Raw genomic sequence first — 12,072 nt, forward strand, 5'->3', positions numbered from 1 at the left:
AAATGAGTTAGGTAGTGTTCCATTTTCTTCAGTGTTTTGAAAGAGTTTGAGTAAGATTGGTGTCAGTTCTTTCTGGAAAGTTTGGTAGAATTCCCCTGTGAAGCCTTCTGGCCCTGGGCATTTATTTGTGGGAAGATTTTTGATGACTGATCGGATCTCTTTGCTTGTGATGGGTTGGTTGAGGTCTTCTATTTCGTCTCTGGTCAGTCTAGGTTGTTCATATGTTTCCAGGAAATTGTCCATTTCCTCTACATTATCCAGTTTGTTGCCATACAGTTGTTCATAGTATCCTCTTATAATTTTTTTAATTTCTTCAGGATCTGCAGTTATGTCACCTTTTTCATTCATTATTTTGTTCATATGGGTCTTCTCTCGTTTTGATTTTGTCGGTCTAGCTAGGGGCTTCTCAATCTTGTTGATCTTCTCAAAGAACCAACTTCTGGTGATATTTATCCTCTCTATTGTTTTTTTGTTCTCTGTGTCATTTATTTCTGCTTTAATCCTTGTTATTTCTTTTCTTCTACTTGGTTTAGGATTGGTTTGCTGTTCATTTTCTAGCTTCTGCAGTTGATCCATTAGTTCTTTGATTTTGGCTCTTTCTTCGTTTTTAATGTATGCGTTTAGTGCTATAAATTTCCCCCTTAGCACTGCTTTTGCTGCATCCCATAGGTTTTGGTATGTTGTGTTCTCATTTTCATTTGTCTCTATATATTTAGCAATTTCTCTTGCTATTTCTTCTTTAACCCACTGATTGTTTAGGAGTGTGTTGTTTAACCTCCAGGTATTTGTGAATTTTCTAAGTCTCTGATGGTTATTGACTTCTAATTGTATTCCATTGTGGTCAGAGAATGTGCTTTGAATAATTTCAGTCTTTTTAAATTTACTGAGGCTTGTTTTATGTCCCAGCATATGATCTATTCTGGAGAAAGTTCCGTGAGCACTAGAAAAGTATGCGTATCCTGGTGATTTGGGATGTAATATTCTGTATATGTCTGTTAAATCTAATTCATTTATCAGATTGTTTAGGTTTTCAATTTCCTTATTGGTCTTCTGTCTGGTTGATCTATCTATAGGAGAGAGTGATGTGTTGAAGTCTCCCACAATTATTGTGGAAACATCAATTGCTTCCTTTAGTTTTGCCAGTGTTTCTGTCGTGTATTTTGTGGCACCTTGATTGGGTGCATAGACATTTACGATTGTTATTTCTTCTTGCTGAATTGCCCCTTTTATTAGTATGTAGTGGCCTTCTTTGTCTCTCAAAACATCCCTGCATTTAAAGTCTATTTTATCTGAGATTAATATTGCTACACCTGCTTTCTTTTGGCTGTAGCTTGCATGAAATATTTTTTTCCATCCTTTCACTTTCAATTTCTTTGTGTCCCTGTGTCTAAGATGAGTCTCTTGTATGCAACATATTGATGGTTCATTTTTTTTTTATCCATTCTGCGAATCTGTATCTTTTAATTGGGTAGTTTAATCCATTTACATTCAACGTTATAACCGTGAAGGCATTTCTTGAATCAGCCATCTTATCCTTTGGTTTATGTTTGTCATATATATTTTTCCCCTCTCCCTATTAATATCCTTTATTGTACCCATACCGAATCTTTTTAGTACTGAACCTTTCTCCAAGTCTCTCTGTCCTTTCTTTGTTTCTCTGTCTGTAGGGCTCCCTTTAGTATCTCCAGTAGGGCAGGTCTCTTGTTAGCAAATTCTCTCAGCATTTGTTTGTGAAAAATTTAAGCTCTCCCTCAAATTTGAAGGAGAGCTTTGCTGGATAAAGTATTCTTGGTTGGAAATTTTTCTCACTCAGAATTTTAAATATGTCATGCCACTGCCTTCTTGCCTCCATGGTGGCTGCTGAGTAGTCACTACTTAGTCTTACGCTGTTTCCTTTGTATGTGGTGAATTGCTTTTCTCTTGCTGCTTTCAGAACTTGCTCCTTCTCTTCTGTGTTTGACACTGTGATCAGAATATGTCTCGGAGTGGGTTTATTTGGATTTATTCTATTTGGAGTTCGCTGAGCATTTATGCTTTGTGTATTTATGTTATTTAGAAGATTTGGGAAGTTTTCCCCAACAATTTCTTTGAATACTCTTAGACCTTTACCCTTTTCTTCCCCTTCTGGAACACCAGTGAGCCTAATATTCGGACGTTTTATATTTCTATCATATCCCTGAGGTCCGTTTCGATTTTTTTCAATTTTTTTCCCCATTCTTTCTTTTATGCTTTCATTTTCCATTCTGTCATCTTCCAGGTCACTGATTTGTTGTTCAACTTCCTCTAGTCTTGTACTATGAGTGTCCAGAATCTTTTTAATTTGGTCAACAGTTTCTTTAATTTCCATAAGATCATCTATTTTTTTATTTAGTCTTGCAATGTCTTCTTTATGCTCTTCTAGGGTCTTCTTGATATCCTTTATATCATGTACTATGGTCTCATTGTTCATCTTTAGTTCTTTGAGTAGCTGCTCTAGGTGCTGTGTCTCTTCTGATCTTTTGATTTGGGTGCTTGGGCTTGGGTTATCCATATCGTCTGGTTTTTTCATATGCTTTATAATTTTCTGTTGTTTTTGGCCTCTTGGCATTTGCTTAACTTGATAGGTTTCTTTTAGGATTTGTAGACCAATTGAAGTCCTTATCTCTAATTTATCAGATCTACAGCTTCGTGGAGTACACTTTCTCTAACTAACCAGCAGGTGGTGTCCACGAGCCACCTGTTCTCCACAAGCCAGTTCTCCCCTGCTTTGTCTTTGTGATGAGTGGGGGAGTGAGTCTTGTGGGGTCCACTTGTTGTACCAAGCTTGTGTGTGTAGTTGGTGTTGCCCACCCTGTATATGGGGCGTGTTTCTGGGCAGTCAGGGAGTGGGGGTCGCTCTAACAATCAAATCTCCCTGGTGATCCTGGAGTTTTAAAGCTGCTGCAATAGTCTAATCCTTCAGTTCAGTCCTGCCACAGTTTGTCTGTGCCACTGACCCATAAATCCTTGGTATTGGCGTATGGCTACTGAGACTTGCGAGTGGGTCCCTCTTCCAGGCCGTGCACCCCGTGGTCCTCTGTTGAGGGATGACTGTGCTATGTTACAGGTGAGTGCCATCCCCCCAGGGCGGTTCTGGGCTGCTGGGCTGTGTAGGGAAGCTCCCCGTCTGCTGAAATGATGGCTGAATGGGGCTTTGTTAATTCACACTGCTCCACCCTCCCAACTGGGACAATCAACTGAGGTTGCAGGGAAGGCTAATGTCTACGCCCAGTTTTGTCATGTGTGCCTGTTATTTGAAGCACTTCCATCACACTGGGTTGTCTGGGGCAGCTCTGGGCTATGCGGCTGGCGATGGGCAGGAGTGTTTCTTGTCCACCAGGATGATGGCTGTGAGCGGACACCCCCCTTTTCTTGGGAAGTTGTGGTGTTCAGTGAATTTTCTCAGCCACTGGATTATTGCCTTTTGTCTCATAGCTGTCTTAGTTCTGCTCTTGTCTTGACCTGCCCAAATTGCAAGTCTTTGAAGCTTTCTGTATTGGGCTTCTTAGAGTAATTGTTTTAGAAAAAGAAAAAAGGATTAAAAAAAAAAAAAGGGCCCTCCTCACAGATTTAATGGGTTATTGAAATGCTAAGAGACAAAGCAATTAGGGCCATTAAGGAAAGGTCCACAGGGCAGAGAGATCAGCTTTTCTTCAGGATTTGCATGTGAGCCTCACGGCCTGAGCTCTGCCCTTCCCCTTTCTATGTTCACCAGAACTCCAAAAATCCTCCGCTTTTATTTTGGAGTTTTTCATGCTGTTTTTTTCTATGCCTGTCTCCTCTCTGCTGGGCTGGCTGCTCTCAGATTCTCTGGTGTCTGGTCTCAGTCTATCTGTGGTTGGAGTTTGGATCTGTAGAATGAGTTTCCGATAGGAGCTGCCACTGCAGTTCTCCCTTCTCATTCCGGGAGCTGACAGCCCCTCCTCCCACGGGACTGAGCCTGGCAGGGAGGGGTGCGGGTCCCCTGGCCACAAAAACTTATAGATTTCGCTGATCTTAGCAGTTCTACGTTTTCATGAGTGTTGTATGACTTATGCCCAAAGTCAGATTGCTCTGTGGTGTCCAGTCCACGCAGTTCCTGGCTTTCTACCTACTTTCCTGGAGGAGTAACTAAAACATACTGCTCACCAGTCTGCCATCTTGCCCCGCCTCTCCAGGTCCCTTTTTTATATTACCTAGATCTAATGTTATGTAAGATAAAGTATTTAATGCAAACTGTTTATAAGTGATTTATTTAGACTGAAATGTATCCAGGTTTACTTTATAGATCACATTACGTGCTTAGCTCACATTATTTGGCTACAGCTTTCTCTCACTTATTTCTTTTTACCACAACTACTATACTTATTTGAAGTGGCAAGAGATGATTAACAAGTCTTAAGTTAAAAAGGGGTTTTAAAAACTGTTAATTTCCTATCTCTCAGTTTTTTCCAATATATATTCTCTTTACTATCAGAAACTACAAATGAATATAACCTTTGTTTTTGCTTTCCTCTTATCATGTTAAGTCTTATGCACCCTACTTTAAGTGTTATGATATATACACAATAAATACACATATACTGTGAATGTATATGAGTCTGAAGTAGTGTTGATTTATAAATTATATTACTAGCTCATGCTGTGTGCATGTTTTGACATGGGGGGTATGGGTAGTTCATGCTGTCTCAGAGAAAATAAATTAATGGTAAGAAAGAGTTATCGGACCTCTCCAGATAAGGTATTTTTCACATGGGAGGTGCCAAACACTTCACGCTGCGCTTTTTCAATTTTAGAAGGCCACACAGTCGGCTCATCTATAAAACTGTGGGTGAAATTGTGTTTGCTTTCCACAGAATTTGTTATGTTAAATGTTTTTAAAAATGTATTGTGAAACACACTGTCAGCATGTTGCCTAGTTTTTTTGTTTGTTTTATTTTTTAATAGTTCTTTTTTGTTATGGGGAGAGGTATAGGAAAATCTTTTAATACTTCTAATTTTCATAGGTACTATAAAATGTATGAGTGTCATTTGAAACATTAAAAGAAAAACTTTTGTTAAGAATGAAGAAATGTAAAATATTTTAAAAACACAATTAATTATAATTAAAGTGGTATATTTATTCTTTCAACATTTGTGCAATAAAAGGGATTAGGCCCTCTTAGAACTTTAAAATCCTAAATGGGCTTTAATTCAAAACTTTCCTCCTTTTAGTTGCTGATTTATGTAAAGATTAACAGGTCCTACAATGAGAATTAGAAAAGCTATTCTAAAAACTCTTACAACTCTCAAAATAGAAGGTTTCCTCATCATACTGACTAATGTAATTTAATTATAAATTTCTTCGTTTAAGGATATCTTGTGTATATATTGGTTGTGTTTTATTTTCCATGTTGTAACATTAATTACTAAAATAATTTTCCTTGCTGATTCACAGGTGACACCTTCATCAGGGAGTCCCGAATTTCATCCACTTGTGCCACCAACAATGATTATAACTGAAGCCTCACGGGACCAGCTTATAGCTCAAGGTATCCTTTTAGAAAGACATTCTATTTTCAAATACTTACAAAGAGAAAATCGACAAATTGGTCCAGGCAGATTTTTTTTTAATGAAATTTTATTAAGATTTATTCACATAGCATATAGTCATCCAAAGTGTACAATAAGTTGTTCACGGTATCATCACATGATTGTGCATTCATCACCACAATCAATTTTTTGACCATTTTAATTACTCCAGAAAATAAGAATAAAAAGAAAAAGAAAAGTAAAAAAGGAAACCCAAAACATCTCATACTCCTTTTTCCCCCTATTATTCATTTAATTTTTGTCCCCCTTTTTTCTACTCAGTTGTTCATACACTAGATAAAGGGAGTGTGAGCTACAAGGTTTTCACTATAACACAGTCACTCTGGATAAGCTATATAGTTATATGATCATCTTCAAGAATCAAGGATACTGGATTGTAGTTCAACAGTTTCAGGTATTCCCTTCTGGCTATTCTAGTACACTAAAAACTAAAAAGGAATATATGTATAATGCACAAGAACAACCTCCAGAATAATCTCTCAACTCCATTTGAGATCTCTCAGCCACTGAAACTTTATTTTCTTTCATTTCTAATCCCCCTTTTGGTTGGGAAGGCTTTCTCAGTCCCACAATGCTGGGTCCAGGCTCATCCCTGGGCATCATGTCCCAGGTGGGGAGTGGGGAGGGGCGCAGTTAGTTTACCTCAGGCAGATATTTTAAAGTAAATGACCAGATAAGAGCAAAACGCTAATAAAATAAGTCACAGATCATGATTAGAATACATATGTCAGAAATTAACAAAATAAATACTCTTAACTAGTGAGTGGGAATTTGACTATCAGATACATAGTCGGATTGCCATTGGCTCCCTGTTAGTTTAGAGTAGATTTTTGATGTCTGAATTGGGGACTGATGGATATGAGTGAGTTTCATTTTCCCTCTTTTGTGAAGACACTTAGATTTACTATAGTTGTCTACTTGAAAACAAAGAAATGAAGAGACTAGTCAATCATTATTTTCTAAGGCTGTGCTTTCATTTAAAAGCAAACAAAATGTATAGATTCTTTATTTTATTAGAAATGCATGACGACTAATTTGGAGTTATTTTTATTAATAGCAATATATTAATTTTACCCCTTATGTTAGGAACTGCCTTCAACTCAATTATGTTTTATGTTAAACTTTATAAATATTTTGAAGATCACAACTTAGCTTTTCTTTATTTTAAAGCATGCATAGACTTTTATTCAGTAGCAATAAATTCCTGGCCTGACAGGAATGTACTACCTCAAAAGAAAGTAATTTTTAAATACTGAATTATTAGCATGTGCAAAGAATATTTTCAGAAATACTTGCTTAATTAAGACTTTACTCATGAGTTTCATTACAATATTTGGTCCATAAGTTACTAAACAATGTCCCATTTTGATTTTTAGTAATTTGTATTACATTAGTAAGTCATATTAAATTATACAGAAGCATTTAATTGTAGAAAATACTTGCTCCCGTTAAGAACAAAAGGAACAAACTCACATTGCTTAAATAGCCAAGGACGCAGGGCATGAAATGAAATTTGATCATGAATTTCATGAACATTTATCTTTAAATGCATGTTGCGTTATTCTTTTTTCAACAGATTTATTAAGATACAATTCACATACCATACAATTCACCCATTTAAGTTTATAACTCAGTGGTTTTTAATATAGTCACAGTTGTGCAGTGATCACCACAGTCAATTTTAGAACATTTTTATCCTCCCCAAAGAAAACTCATACCCATTAGCAGTCATTCCCCATTTCCGTCCAACTTCCCCCAGCCCTGGACGACCTCTGCTCTACCTTTTGTCTCTGTGGCTTTGTCTATTCTGGACACTTCACATAAATGGAATCGTGCACTATATGGTTTTTGTGACTGGCTTCATTCATTTAGTGTCATGTTTCCTAGGTTCATCCATGTTGCAGCATGTATCAGAACTTCATTTTTTCATTGCAAAATAATATTCCATTGTATGACTGTGCCACATATTATTTATACATTCATCCATCGGTTGATGGGCATTGGATTTTTTCCTACGTTTTGGCTATTATGAATTAATGCTACTATATGAACATTTGTGTAGAGACATATGGATCCTTTTTGGTTGCATTATTCATGATTCAGATGTCTTTTATTTTCAAGGATTGTGCTAAGAATGTATATTCATTGCACATTTTTACTGGGTGCCAGTCCCTTCAGTGTATATTTTTTACAACAACAACAAAAAAGCATTAGTCCTTTTTCTTGAACCTGAAAAGGAATCTGAACTGTGCTGCATAATTTTTAATGTTATATTGTCAATAAGCCTTAAAACCTGGAGCAATTTTGTTTTTTATTGAATGTCTTCCTAAATTCCATCTCTTTAAAACAGTATTAAAAGATAAAATATGATTTTTTGTGTGTGATAATGAGATTTTAGCCCCCTCACCTGGAAAGTCTAGTAGCATTTCCCATTGAAGCTGGTTACTCCTTTTATTTCTTGTTCTGTTAGTTCTCAATCAACCAGGAAATTATTATGCCCTGAAGTGATTCAGAAAAGGATGACAAGAATTTTGTCTAGCACATATATTAAGGCCACTTTAGACATTCAAATTTTAGTTTTTAAATGTGGCTTCTTACTTTGTAAAAGAGGAATTCTTTTATGTTATAAGAAGTATAACCTCTAACAATCTCTCATCATCTGTTAGTCCACATTTGATATACAAGGTTGAAAGGAATCATCAAACTTTAAATATATTTGACAACTACCATATATATGCACACATATATAAAATATAAAACTGGGTTAATTTTATCCAGATAAAATATGAAAATTCTATTGAATATATTGAATGTGTTGTAATTTCCTAAACACTGTGCTCTTTTTTGTTAAAAATATTTTTCTTCTATATGTGTACCCTAGAAATGGCAAAGACATAAAATGCATATTTTGTGAATATTTAAAATTTTCCACTGAAAACATTTAAACTGTTTCTGTGGAATCACCTCAATTTAATTTTCCAATTTTTGTTTGGTTCAAAATAGCAAATCCTTCTTGAGGATGTGCAGTTTTACTACAGGAAGGCTATTCAGAATGTAAATTGAAACGTATATGTAAGTCCTGTTACCAATTTATTTTGTGAAATTAGCATATTTACTGCTCTGATCTCTTATTTCCAAGTTTTGATGTAAAGGAATAGTCCTGTTTGTTTCACCTCATAAGAAAATTGCGGGGATCGTACATTGCTTCGAGGCTGTGCGCACTGTGCCGGGTCTTTCATACCCGTCTCCTTTACTCTCACAGCCACCCTGGCTGCTGGCTTCACCCTGCATTCTGCAGATGAGGAGACGGGATCTAGGGTCACACGAGGAATCAGGGTGGAACCTCAGCAGTTCAGAAGGGGAGGGGAGAGAATAAAAGGTGTTTAAAATAATAAAAAAATTGTTAAAGAATAGAAAAGACTTAAAGCTACTGTTTTGGATGTATTAGTTACAACAGATGAGATTGAAATAAAATTGTAGCATACAAATGACTAAAAAACAATGAGGAAAATAATCCTGATAAAAACACTTAAGAAGTAAAAATTAATGGATATTTTCTTAACCTTTGTTCTAAAGCCAGCATCTTTCTCAACAGGGAAGCATTAGAAACATTTCATCCATCTCCACTAACACTCAACGTTATATTGTAGGTGTTAGGTAAGAGAAATCAATTAGAGGCACGTAACAGTTAGAAAGTGAAACTATTTCTATTTGCATATGATGTGATAGTATACCTCGAAATCTTTAGAGAATGATAAAACTAATTCAAACAGTAAAAGAATTGAGAAAGGTCGCATGATATAAAATTAATCAATAGCTTATACACACAAATACACACACACACACACACACACACAGACCCACAATAACCAATTAGAAACTATAATGAATGAACAGACTCCCCACTTAAAATAGCAGCAAAGAAGATATAATATTGGGAATAAAGTTAATAAGAAATGTGCAAAATTCCTGTGAAGGAAACTTTAAAATACTCCTAAAAAACATAAAAGTAGACTTGAACAAATACAAAGACATCCCTTATTTTTGGATAGGATGACTCACTGCAATAATAAATGTCACTTCACCCTAAGTTAATCTATAAATTTAATACAATCCCAATGAAAGTGCCAAAAACTTCTTTATGGTGGATAAGTTGATACACTCATGAAAAACAAGCATGAAAAAGTAGCCAGGAAAACTGTTTAAAATCCCTACCTGACGTTAAACCGCATTTAAGAGCATAAGTAAGTCAATATGATATTTGCACATGAGAAAACAAACAGACCAGTGGATAGAATAGAAAATGTGTCTTAAATGATAAAAGTGGCATCTGAAATCACTGGGGCAGGTATGGACCTTATAAATGGTGCTGGAAAGTAGCTAGCCATTTGGAACAAGATAAAATAGATATATATCTTATACAATACACAAGAATGGTCACCTAGTGGATCTGAGTTCTGGAAGTAAGAAAATGAAATCATACAAATCCTAGAAGAAAACATTAATGGATTTCTTTATAACCTGGGCATAGTAAAAGATTTTCTAACTATATATACCTAAAATCCCAATTCAATAAGAGAAATTTAACAACAGGCAATTAAAATTAAAAATGAATGTTGCATGGCAGAAAATACCATAAAGTAAAAAAAAACAAACTGACAAACTGGCATAAATATTTGCAGCATAAAACATAGGTAAAGAGCTAATATCCCTAACATATAATGTACCTTTTTAATATTGGGGTGGGGTAGGGATGACCGCAAAATGTCATGAAAGTGAATGGGAGACATGAATAGATAATTCACAAGAGATATAAAAGTAGCCCTTATGACTGGATAAGTACAAATTAATACTGTACTAAGACACTTTCTTATTTGTTAGATTGCAATGATTAAAAAGTATTGGCAATACATTCTGTTGGCAAGGCTGTGGAGGAGTACTTTCATACATTGTTAGAGGATATGCAAATTTAGAACCTTTTTGGAAAGCAACTTGGCAAAGTGTAACAAAACTATGTGTTTTTACCTTTGATTCAACAGTTGAACTTCTGAGAATTTTTCTCTTAAGATTCATCTCCAACAATACAAAAATACACATGTACAAGATGGTTCTGTACAGCTTTATTTGAACTGTAAAATATAGGAAACAACCCAATGCCCCTCAGTAGGAGAGCAGTTGTTGAGTAAACAGTGTTACATCTGTGCAGTGGAGAACTATGCAGCTTTTAAAAAGAATGAGGAAAAGCTCTTTGAACTCTTGTGGAGTAATTTTTAGGAAATATTGTTAAATGAGGAAAGCAAAAAGTATTTATACTTTACTACCTTTTGTGTAAAAGAAGGGGAAATAAAATATGTATGTGTGTATGTGTGTGTATATCTATAGATATATCTATGTATCTATATCTATATCTTCATTTCTGCAGAAAGAAAGCACAGGAAAGATCCATCAGAAACTAATGAGATTAGTTTGGAGGATGAGTGGAAGTGAGGTAGAAAATAGGAAAGGATGGGACTAGGGTAGAAGGGATTGAGGGGTGAGGCTAGTGACCCTTTTCTACATATTGCATTGTATAGTTTTGACTTTTACAACTTTATTATAACAAAATCAACAAGCATGAAGAAAAAATAAAATGGGATACAAGCAAATTTGTCTCATTGCATTTCAAATGAATAACATTGAAATGGAAGAGGAATTAACCCAAAGAACTCTCAAGCACATTCTTAATACTTTAATCTTCAGACCAATGCTAAAGAGAAGTGTAAGCAAACATTGAACTCTAGTTACTTGCTTTATTTTTTGCAGCATTATGGGTTAGCAAATCTGATACTACTTAATGTGTATTCTAGGACTGGGTAAGTAAATAAATATATTGTGGATAATGAAAGCCAGGTTTCTAACTTTCAGATATGGGGGCTACAAATAGGGAGGAGAGAAAGGTATTTAATGGACCCTGAGGCATAGGATTAGAATTTGAACTTTCGGTATGAACACACGCCTTTTGGTTCATAGGTAGGTGGAGATACAGATGGTCCTTTGTGCCCAAGTATACATGTGGGCGTCCATTATGCATACATATGTTTCCTGGCTCTGTCTGTTGAGTGAACTTAGAAGCAGTGACACATCAATAGCGATAAGTATACTTAGTGTTCACGTCTTGGTTTCTAAATACCATTCTCAACTTGAAAAAATCAGGACTCTTTTTAGTAAATATCTGATTTAAGGGGTTGAGCTAGGGAAGAACAAAATAAGCCTTGACATATTGCTGTTCTATAAAGTATGGGAATGCTTAAGGTTAATGGGGACCATGATAAAAGGGCATAGGAGCCAGTGTGAATGGGCCAAATCCTCAGATAACTTTCAACATCAAAATTAATAATAATAGTTAACTGCATATAACATGCAGAATAAAATAAGAATCCTTGAGACCATACTGGCATGAATGAATGGATGGATGGTGAATGGATGGATGAATGATTAAGGGAG

General features: G+C 35.6%; 1 protein-coding gene across 7 annotated transcripts in view; it reads left to right on the plus strand.

The window, feature by feature from the left end:
- Window positions 1-12,072, plus strand: part of RTTN (rotatin) — a 214,614-nt gene that overhangs the window by 160,740 nt on the left and 41,802 nt on the right. For all 7 annotated transcript variants that reach the window (XR_005212183.1, XM_037805750.1, XM_037805751.1 and 4 more), the window contains one exon: window positions 5,435-5,528. Coding sequence is in view for 6 of the 7 variants with exons in the window: in XM_037805750.1 (XP_037661678.1) it covers window positions 5,435-5,528 (94 nt within the window). In the remaining variant the exon portion in view is untranslated. The remainder of the gene's footprint in view (window positions 1-5,434; window positions 5,529-12,072) is intronic.

This window comes from Choloepus didactylus, chromosome 16 (genome assembly GCF_015220235.1).
Source record: "Choloepus didactylus isolate mChoDid1 chromosome 16, mChoDid1.pri, whole genome shotgun sequence".
Taxonomy (NCBI): domain Eukaryota; kingdom Metazoa; phylum Chordata; class Mammalia; order Pilosa; family Megalonychidae; genus Choloepus; species Choloepus didactylus.